Source organism: Hipposideros armiger, unplaced genomic scaffold, assembly GCF_001890085.2.
Source record: "Hipposideros armiger isolate ML-2016 unplaced genomic scaffold, ASM189008v1 scaffold_250, whole genome shotgun sequence".
In the NCBI taxonomy this organism is placed as follows: Eukaryota; Metazoa; Chordata; class Mammalia; order Chiroptera; family Hipposideridae; genus Hipposideros; species Hipposideros armiger.
This window is the reverse complement of record NW_017731600.1, coordinates 1306001-1316569: the sequence shown is the minus strand read 5'-3', so window position 1 is coordinate 1316569 and position 10569 is coordinate 1306001. Positions and strand designations below refer to the sequence as shown.

Below are 10569 nucleotides of genomic sequence, written 5' to 3'. Positions count from 1 at the left end.
TTCTGCTCCACCACAGTCCCCTACACCAAGTACGCCGCCATGATTAACTAGGTCACACCCTACTACTACTCAGTGCCCATCTGGGGTTATGGGAACATGCCCAACGTGCCCAGCCACCCCCAGGACTCCCAGGGCCAGCTGAAGAAACTGAGCAGCTCCACTGACAGGGAGGAGGCCCCTTCCCAGTGGCCCCCAATAAAAGTGTGAAAACCAAAAAAAAAATACAATTAGACCCTCTCAGTAGAGAGACATTTTAAACTTTAAGTGACCATAAGATTTTAAAACATTTTAGGGGGGCCTATAGGGACGTAATTTTGACATTACTGGTTTTGATTTAACTTAGGAACCACAACATATGGGAATATAGAATACACAGATCCTGTTCACATTCTTCCCTTTTGTGGAATTCATTGCCCTAATCGTGCCTGATCAGAAGTCTAACAAAAATCTTATAATATTGATGTATATTTTTTAAAGTGTATATTTTCTTTTTAATCTTTGTTTTAGGGAACAGCCTATAAGAGCTGGAAGATGAAAGCTCCGATTCCGCACTTGATTCTTCTATATGCAACTTTTACTCAGAGTTTGAAGGTTGTGACCAAAAGAGGCTCTGGTAAGCACTGTTCCTTCCTTTCATTTTTATGGCTTGAAGTGATGGTGCTACATTTACACATGTGCCAGTTGTGGAGAGGTTGAGAATTAATGGGAATCCATGTTGTAGAAACATTGTAGCTATATCTTGAAGTGAGTGGAGCATACTCATAGGGAACTAGAAAGGTGGGAATAAGTTGGGAAAAAAGGTGACTTATTTTGTTAAGTACTATGAACTAGAATGGATTCAATACCAAACCTTGCAGTCTGATTTCATTTTAGTACATGATTTTCAACATTCTTTTATAAAGCGTGTCATTTTAATTTTTGCATGGAAATATTGTGAATTTTTTTCATGTTAACTTTTACTGTTACCAGGTCAGTGTCAGCTGTGTTTAGGGCAGACTCTTTTTAGGGTTGTACTTCAGCTGATCTGCTCAGGTATTTTGCAGGTGTTTAAAGAAAGCACTAGAGTTCTTAGAGAAAATGTCTTGGAGGAACATCCTAATATGTTAGTAGGAAATATAGAGGTAAAGTCGAATGGTAATATCAAAGGAGCTGCTAAATAGAATCATGTTGAAACGTATGGAAAACTTTACATGTTGTCAGACATCTTGGTTTTCAGTTTGACTGTTGATATAGGGAGTTAGTGAAATGTACAAGACAACTGAATAAATATTGTCGATGTGAAGTTGTTTCTTGTCTAGCAAGTCACTGATAATACTAAGACTTGCCACACTCACATTTTATGTGGGGCTCCAGAATTTTTGTAGCCAGAGCTTTTAGATGTACTGTCAGAAGAAATGTACTGTGTTTAGTTGATAGAACTAGAATGTGTGATTAGTTCTAGATAGACAGTGGGGGAAAAGAAAAGATAATGTGCAAGAGACTGTAGAGTGTTGTGATATCAAGAATTGCACGAACAAAAGTATCTTTGGAATTTAGAAAGGAGAGGGAATGAGATGGCTGAGATAGGGCTGCAGCAACTCCAATGAGTCACATTGATTGTCTAATGAAAGAGGCCACGTGCAAGGGAAGTAGAGAGCAAGTCTGCTCTCATGCACCCCACCTTGGGCTTCAGTCTGGGGAGGGATTGAGGAGTACTTTGTGCATGGACATGGGGATGGTGCAAGGAATTTTACTGAGCCTATTGGCTTTAGAACTTTTTGGTTATTGTATAGCTGTTGTACCTGCCATTGATATGGTTGTAGGCAATGTGAAAAAATAGTGTTTCTATGTTTATACTTTATTTGATCGTTTCCTCTTGGTGGATCTTTTTGAATGAGAGAAAACTCACAGGCAGGATTATGAGATAGTGTTTTTTTGTAATTTGAATGGATTACTGGCAAATTTCGGATATCTTGATTTCTTTGTCTGCCACTTGCAAAGAAATTTGAGCATACCCATGGGAGTTGGAGTAGGTGGAAGGGGGCGGAAGTCGTGATGCAAGCTGATAATTTCTAGAACAGTGATATTTTCTAGAATAGCAATTTACGTTAAAAGCACTTAACATGGATCTTTGATATACTGGCTACATAGAAGAGAAACACTCATCTGTACAAATGTAACAAAATGAAACTATCCAAAATAGAAATATTGATTGAATCTTAAAAACTTCATTTTTCTGGTTATTATACTTGATTATATAAAGTTTTTTTTTCAGTTTTGTGTGTATATCAGATCTATGATTTATCAAAATGCAAGTGTGACTTTTCCATCATCAAATAGTGGTGACAGGTTCATTCTCTATAAGCTCTAATTTTGGGGAAAAAACTTTTATTAAATTGGGACTTAACTTTGTGTTTTTGAGAAATGTGGGACAGCCGGAAAATTCATATCTCCTCCTGCTCCAGAGACCTGAGAAAACTCAATGACCTGTCTCAAATTCAAGTTTTATTTTAATGATATAATTGTTTTAGAAAGGTGGTGATAAAATGCTGCTCTAAGTTTGGCAGAAGTTCTGAGGCCTCGTTCTCTTCTATTTACGAATATAGTTGTCATATAGCTACTGTATACCTCTCAAGCCCCGCGTGTTTTCTATATAACAATGTAAAAATGACAACTAAAGCAGGTACTAAGATTTAGCAACATGTTTGATTTGTCTACTTTTTTGTGTACTGTGAAGTACGGTAGCTTCCCTTGGTATCTGTTAAGACCCAGCGGAATGGAAGTTTGTTTGTTTGATTTTTGAATATTAAGTGTGCAATTTGGAAATAAATAATAGTACTTTACCCATATATTTTGATAGCTTGCACTCATTTCAGCTGATATCTGTTACCATGGCCCCTTTGTTTAGAGAAGCAGATATGTAGCTTACTGAAGAGCATGATGACCGATCTCCATAGAGCCAATAGAAGAGGAGTACACTCGGCATCTTTTCCTCAAAAGATTAATGGCTCCGTCTTCACTCCCAGCCGAACCTCTAAAACCAGTGGCATCAAGGCCAGGGAACAAAAACATCATTTTTTAATGTTCAATCTCACATATTAACCAAGAGGGCTACTTATCCTTGTTCTTATCATTGAATTCTTTTTATTTTCAGTTTTATAAATTTTTTTGGAAATTCAACAAACATGATTCAAAGCCCAATGTGAAAGTTTCCTATGTCTTTTACTAGAATATTCTTTTTAGATCGATGATGTAGATCACTGCGACCACTAGAAAAGCAGAACTAGATATTTTAATAACCAAGTTCATATTAAATATTATAATACACAGAGTAATGGTGAATTTTTTTATGGCATATCAATTGTGTATAGCGTTTACTTTAGATAAACACATGGTCATTCCATAAACATTTAGAAGTAGGTATTTGTTTCTCATTAACAGAACTAGCTTGAAAGCAACAGGAGCTCTTTATATACAAACTGGAGATGTATTATTTTTATCACATTGGCTTATAACCCCATTGCTGTTAATTTAAGGAACAAATGAAATATAAGGCAGTTATATTATCATAATATCTTTGATTGAAATGTTAAAAACAAACTTTACAATGCTTTGTTTTAAATATCTCACTGGGTATGTATATGATTATAACAATGAAGGACTGTATCCGTGAATCTGGCCTCTCAGGTAATGTTTGAAAGTTTTGCGTACATTTGGCATCAAGGCCTTTAATCTGTGGAAGCAGATATTCAGCCGTTGTTACACAATAGGTTTTCTGTTGGAACAATTTTATACCTTTTAGTTTTTATAAGCAGCACTAGAAGAAAAAGACAAAGACTATCAGTGTTACCCATTCTCCTCAAGTGTGTGAACCATTGTAGCAATTTATTGAGTAAACAGTTGAGTTGCTGTCATTTGTAGAATTCTGTACAAAAACCATGTGTAAAGCCAATCCTTGCTTGGAGAGGCTTTGTAACTTAACCAGTGTAGAAAGGTTAGGTTAATGTGCTTGTTGGTTGGTTTGTCTGTGTCTGTCTCTCCTTCCCATCCTTGCCTTCCCCCCCTCCCCTCCCTCAGTCCCCCTCTTTTTCCCTTCCTTCCTTCCTTCCTTCCTTCCTTCCTTCCTTCCTTCCTTCCTTCCTTCCTTCCTTCNCCTCTTTTTCCCTTCCTTCCTTCCTTCCTTCCTTCCTTCCTTCCTTCCTTCCTTCCTTCCTTCCTTCCTTCCTTCCTTCTTCCCTTCCTTCCCCCACTTTGTCTCTCTTCCTCTTCTTCCTCTCTTCCATTCCGCCTTCCTTCCATTTTCTTTATTAGTGTATTTGCATGCAAATTAAAGAATCCATTTTAAATATTTCCACGTGTCTTTGTAGAGCTTTTAAAAAATATTATCATTATTTTGTTTGAACGGTTCAAGTCTATGAAATGCTTGGTCTTTCCAAGATCTTTCCAAGAGGATAGTATGGTCTCTGTTAATAATGGCTGTTCTTAAAATAGTTCTTTCTTTTTATATTGTGTAACTAAGAATTTGGGATAGGATATAGGGGCAGGGAAATATTGTACTGTTGAGGGACTATTGTGCACAAAGTGTAAGTATAGCACTTTTGGAGAACTAAAATGTAAGTTGTGATTTGGCCCAAGAGTTTGGGATCTTGAAGAGACATGAAGCTAGAGGGACCTGGATATAGAGATGAGGGAAGAGAAACGGATCCAGAATTTTTGTCTCTTTTTCTTTGCTCTCATATCCATCCCTATACTATAAGATGGTAAATGCAAGGACAATGATTTATAAATATATGCGTATAGCCAATACAGTTCCAAATATGGTGTATATTCAGAGTCAGGATTCAGTAAAACTCCTTAATGAAATAATGATTACCTGAACGAATTTAAAAGTGGCTGTAATGTTCAGGCTGGGTTGCATCGGTGAGGATACCACATGACCAACACAGTATTAGAAAAATAAAGGTAAAATAAAATAGAGATTTTAAGAAAACTTGTTTTTTTTTCATAAATAGAAATTAGTGTAGTATAGAATATATGAGACTGCTGAAGCAAAAGAGATAAACTCAGAATAGGCACTATCTAAGGCGCGCTCAGGGTTTATCTGAAGACACAGAACCTTTGCAAATCATGAGCTTGAAATGCATGTCAAGATCTGTTAGAAAAGGAAAATGATTCTTTAAATATGACTATAGTTCAATTTTACTACATTTACTGCTGCTTTAAAGAAGGACTGATTATACAGATGTTTTGGTTTTAATCATATTGTTCAATACAGATCACCATGAAAAGGGTGTAATTCATGATTACTGATACATGATAGATAAGCAAGTGACTTTAGTATGGAAGAAAAGCATTCACAATTTTTAGAGCATATGGAGAAGAATAAGATGCTATATTACGGTAATCAAAGAATACATCCTATTCTAGAAGGTATTTAAGATATATAAAAGCTACCTGAAGTGGCCAGCTATTTGAGAGTAAAAGGGTTACCACAGGGGGTTGATATTCTCTTCACTCTAGAATCTGCCAGTGGATACCTGTTTGTTTAAAATGATTTAGATGCAGTTCTTCCTGTCAGCAAAAGGAAGGCAAGTCCGTCAAGAGGTTTTTCCCAACTCGTAACTCAAAGCCCAGCTAATTTGTAAAAGATAAGGGTAGTTTAGGTTCTAATCTTTGTCTTTGTTATTTCTGAAGAATAGAGCAAGAAACAAAAGTGAATTGTAGAAGAATAATTTAGTTTCACCATTAGGAAGAATGTCCGGTTCTTAAGCAAGCATTTGAGTGTTTATCATATGTCTAATACTCTGGCTGTAAGGACTTATCGCCATTAGAATAGATGACTGAAACAAAGTTTTGTTTCTGTTTAAGTAAGAACAAAACCAGCAAGGATAGTTTAGGTTCTAATCTTTGTGTTTATTATTTCTGGCTCATCATTTAAGTAAAAGAAAGGATGCTGGTGTGCAAAGACAGAGTCAGTCGACGAGGAGTGAGGAAGTCTAGTGGGATGTTTCCATCTCATGCCAAGGTGATTTATGTGCTTCTGGTCTCTTGGGCATTCCTGGAAGTCAATGAGCTTAATTTCACATGAGTAAGAGACAACCTAGTTAATCCCTAAGCATATGCCTTTTTTTTTATGCTGCTATGTGTTTATTCCCAGTTTGTCAAGTATGTCAAAAAGTATGAAGCATTTCTCCTTTTTTTCCTCTGGGGTAGCTAACAAGACCAAACTTCTGAGGCTTTGTTTCTTTCCCTTTTGAAGTGAAAAAAACATGCAGTTTAATTTTTTTAGGAAAAACAAAATTCCCCCTCTTCTATGTAGCCTGTTTTTTAAAAATAAATTTTGACATTAGGTCTGGAATGATTTTAATATTCATTTGAAGTTGTCTTTAATGAGACTAAGTCTAACAAACAAATAGCACTTACTCTTGACAAATAAAATTATCCAGTGTCTTTGTTTAATAATCATCTGATATACTTATAAATTTCACCACAAACTTACTTGTTCCGTTTTAGTTGTCAGGACACTTTTATATAAGTTGGTATAGATTAACATTAATTGCGCAGACTGATGCCTTATTCATGGTGAATATACATGGTGAAGATCAAAGTCAATATGGATGAATCTTGCAAGTTGAATAGGACTTCAGTGGGGAGGGGACTATTTCAAGTTAATAAATATGACAGTGTGACACCGTACCATGCTGGTAATAAAAGATATATTCTTCTATATATTTAAAGGGAGGAGTAAAGGGTAGAGGGCCACAGTAAGCAGCCAATCAATGGTGATGTAGTTTAAATCATGATAAGGAATTGATGTTCATTCTAGTGACAGCAGAGGTGACCACTGCTGGACCAGAGGATGAACCCCTGATCCACGGGCGGTCTACTGTTAGCTTGAAGGCAATCCATGAGCTGGCGTGGAAATTAGGTACACTGTTGTGTTAGTGTCTTACTGCTGCTTCAACAAAACACCGAAAATTTAGTGACTTAAAGCCACACAAATTTTTTATCTTACACTTCTGGAGGTCAGATGTCTGACATAGGTTGATAGGGCTGTGTTTTTGGTGCAGGCTCTCGGGGAGAATCTATTTCAGTGCCTTTTCCAGCTTCTAGTGGCTGACTGCATTCTTTGGTTCATGGGCCTCCTCACTCCGACCTCTGCTTCTGTTGTCCTGTTGTTCAGAAGTCCTCTGGCTTTGACTCTCCTGCATCTGTCTTTTGCTGATAAGGGTCCTTGTGATTACATTGGACCTGCCTAGATACTCCAGGAAAATCTCCCCATCTCAATATCCTTAAAGTAATCAAATCTGTAAAGTACCCTTGGCCATGTAATGTAACACATGTTCCAGCGATTAGGATGTGAACGTCTTTGGAGAGGTGAGTGCCTTATTTTTCCTACCACAAGTGATCATTAGCTATGTCAGTCAACCCAACTTCTTACTGAATTTGGACTAGACGGTAGGGAAGGTTGGTCAGTTAGGAACTAGGTGGGAATGAGAGAGATAAGAACAAGGAAGTTGAAAAGTTTTGCTGAAGGGACCATGTGGTCTGTGGTCCATGATTTAGAAAAGAGAGAAAGAGAGAGAAGGAGTTGGGGAGAAAAGGAAGAAAAAGGAAAAGAAAACTGGGCTGAGAAAGAGGCAGAGAGGGAGGCAGGGAAGGAGAAAGAAGAAACAGATGCTAGTGATGCTTTCAAATTTGATTTCTTAATATTCATCTACGTTCTACAAATACACCTTCAAAAATATCCCTTTTTCTTTGTGGTATCTTAAAGGAGCCTGTGTTCCTTTCAACCAAAAATGTCTGAACACAAAAGTGATTTCCTGACTCAAAATAACAGCAGTGGGAACAGGGAAGACAGAAGTTAGAATCTATTGAGTTTGATGATTTGATGTGGGATGTTTGAAAAAAAGAGATGGGGAAAAGAATTCTGTAGTAGGAGAATTGTGATGTCATCAATCATTCTAATGGTCCCCAAAGAACAGAAACCTGAAAGGATCACTTATTTAAAGAGAAGAGTAGGTAGGTCTTGTGACTAAGAGGAAGCCTAAAATGTAGACGGGGCAGAGAGTGTGAAGGGTTTTGTATGTCTTGCAAGGAATTTTGGATTTGATCTTGTAGAACACAAAGTTTGGGCTGAAATATTTAATTACTTTGAAAACCACTTTAGTTGAAAATTCAGTCCGGCCTCTGGTTTGGCAGATTTGTTCATTGTGATGTCTTCTATACACCATAAAGATGAAATTCCTTGGTGTATATGCAACAGCGCTTCACGAATGTTTGTGCCAGTCCATAGGAAAGCTACCTTTATAGAGAGGGAAAGACACACACACAGTCAAGCTATAACGAGTCACACATGAGGGCTGGCCGAGTGGTTCAGCTGGTTAAGAGCGCGCTTGGGAGCACCAGCTCTGAGCAGCAGGGCCCAGGTTCGGATGTCACCTGCTGGCCAGTGATGCTGCGCCCTCTACAGCTAAGATGGTGAACAACAGCTCGACCTGGAGCTGGGCTGCTGTGAGTCGCCGGCGACGGCGTAGGCTGCAGTGGGGCTGCAGTGGGCTGCCATAAGCTACCGTGAGCGGCTGGTAGCCGGTGTGAGCTACCGGGAGCCGCTGTGAGTGGCTGACCAATGACCGGCGACCTATCTGCCTCACCCAGGAAGAGCACAATGATCATGCCAACATGGGCCAGTGAAGCGACGTCCTCCACAACTAGTCTGAAGAACCAAACAGCAATTTGTCTACCTGTCTGTTCCCCTTCCCTGATTCCCGATGCTGTTACCCTCCCCCCAATTCCCCAATAAAATCTTTAAAAAAACAAAAAAAGAGCCACACATGAGAGTGGCATGGTCACATCTGCTTTTAGACAGACAATACTTTCTGTAGGAAAGACTGGAGTGAATTCCACAGTGACCAGCCAGGACTCCATACAAATCATTCAGCTATATTACGGGCCAGAAAAATAGTCAAACAGACCAAAAATGTGTTTCTGAGGAAGAATAATGGATCAAATGAATGTTTGAAGATGGATTGCGAAATAATTTGAGGAGACGTTATATTGATGGTGTTACCAATTACAGAGAAAGGAGGGTGCACTGTTTTTTTTTTTTCAGGGAGAGGAGAAAGGATGAGTTCAGCTGGGAATGTATGAGCTGTGGCATCACTGGAAATATTGAACTGATGGTTTCATTGGTTTGGAGTTGTGTTAGTTTCCTGTGGCAGCCGTAACAAATTACCACAAACGGTGTGACTTAAAATGATAGGAATCCATTATCTCGCAGTTCTGGAGGCTAGAGTTCCAAAGGTTTCAGCAAGGCCACTTTCTTACTGAAGGCTCTATTGGAGAATTCCTGCTTTTCTCTTCCAGCTTCTGGTGGCTTCAGTTGTTATTGCTTTGTATCTGCATTATTCCAGTCTCTGCATCCATCTTCACATGGCATTCTCCTCTGTGTCCCTAATCTCCCTCTGCCCTTCTCCGGTAAGGACATTTGTCATTGGATTTAGGCTCCACTTGGATAATCCAGGATGATCTCATCTCAAGGTCTGAAAGAAGTTGTCTGATTTTTTTTTAAAGATATACTTGTGGTGCCAAAAAAATGTTTATACATTTTAAGAGATGTTATCTATGTGCATGCAGTAGTTTGCCATAATCAGAAGTGTCTGGACACTGATGGTAACCACTTTGAGCACCTCTTGTCATTGCAGAAGTCAAATGTGACTTGTATTCATCTTTTGTTATTGGTATATATTGAGTATTACAATTTTAATACACTTTTCTTAAAATGTGTATACATTTTTTGGCACCCTCTGTATTATACAAAATAAGTATAAATGCCGTTTAGTTTTTAAAGTTTGCTTAACTGTTAGAAATTATTACTTTTATTATTTTGTCTAAGTGAAACAAGTGTAAAACTCTTAGTCATCCATGATAATGAGAATAATTGTACTATAGAAAGGATAAAGCTTTCGCCAATCAAAAACTCTCTTACCTAGATTTGAAATATGTTTGCCATAGACTAATCTCCTAAAGGTAGGGGAATACTTATTCAGTTTTTGTTCCCTTACTGCAAACAGATGGGAAAGGTGGCTTTATAGTGTATTAAAATTTGCCATGGTTAATCTCATGTTGACTATTGGAACTTGGCAGGACATTTCTAGACAACTAATATTGACATGCCGACTTTTGTCTACAGTGATGATCACTAAAAACACACGATTTGAATTATTTTTCCCGAAGTGGTTTAGGTGGTTCTGATGAATATTATGAAACCTGTAGGATTAGAAATTAAACTTAGGTTTCAATCCAGCCCATTGTAAGCTTTGTTCAATGAGGTAAGTCCCTGAACCTTTCGGGACCTCAGTTTCCTTTTTTTTTTAAATTTAAGATTTTATTGGGGGAATTGGGGAAGGGGAACAGACAAGTTGCTGTCCTTTTGTTCTTTAGTCTAGTTGTGGAGGACGTCGCTTCACTGGCCCATGTTGGTATTGTGATCATTGCTCTCTTCTGGGGTGAGGCAGATCGCTCACCGGCCATTGGACGGCCGCTCACAGCAGCTCATGGCAGCTCACACCGGCTGCCAGCTGCTCATGC

General features: G+C 38.3%; 1 protein-coding gene across 1 annotated transcript in view; it reads left to right on the top strand.

The window, feature by feature from the left end:
• The first annotated feature begins 499 nt into the window (after positions 1 to 499).
• IL1RAPL1 (interleukin 1 receptor accessory protein like 1) overlaps positions 500 to 10569 on the top strand; it is a 1086405-nt gene continuing 1076335 nt past the window's right edge. Inside the window, exon 1 of the mRNA XM_019655892.1 lies at positions 500 to 613. Coding sequence (XP_019511437.1) covers positions 532 to 613 — 82 coding nt within the window. The 5' untranslated portion in view covers positions 500 to 531. The remainder of the gene's footprint in view (positions 614 to 10569) is intronic.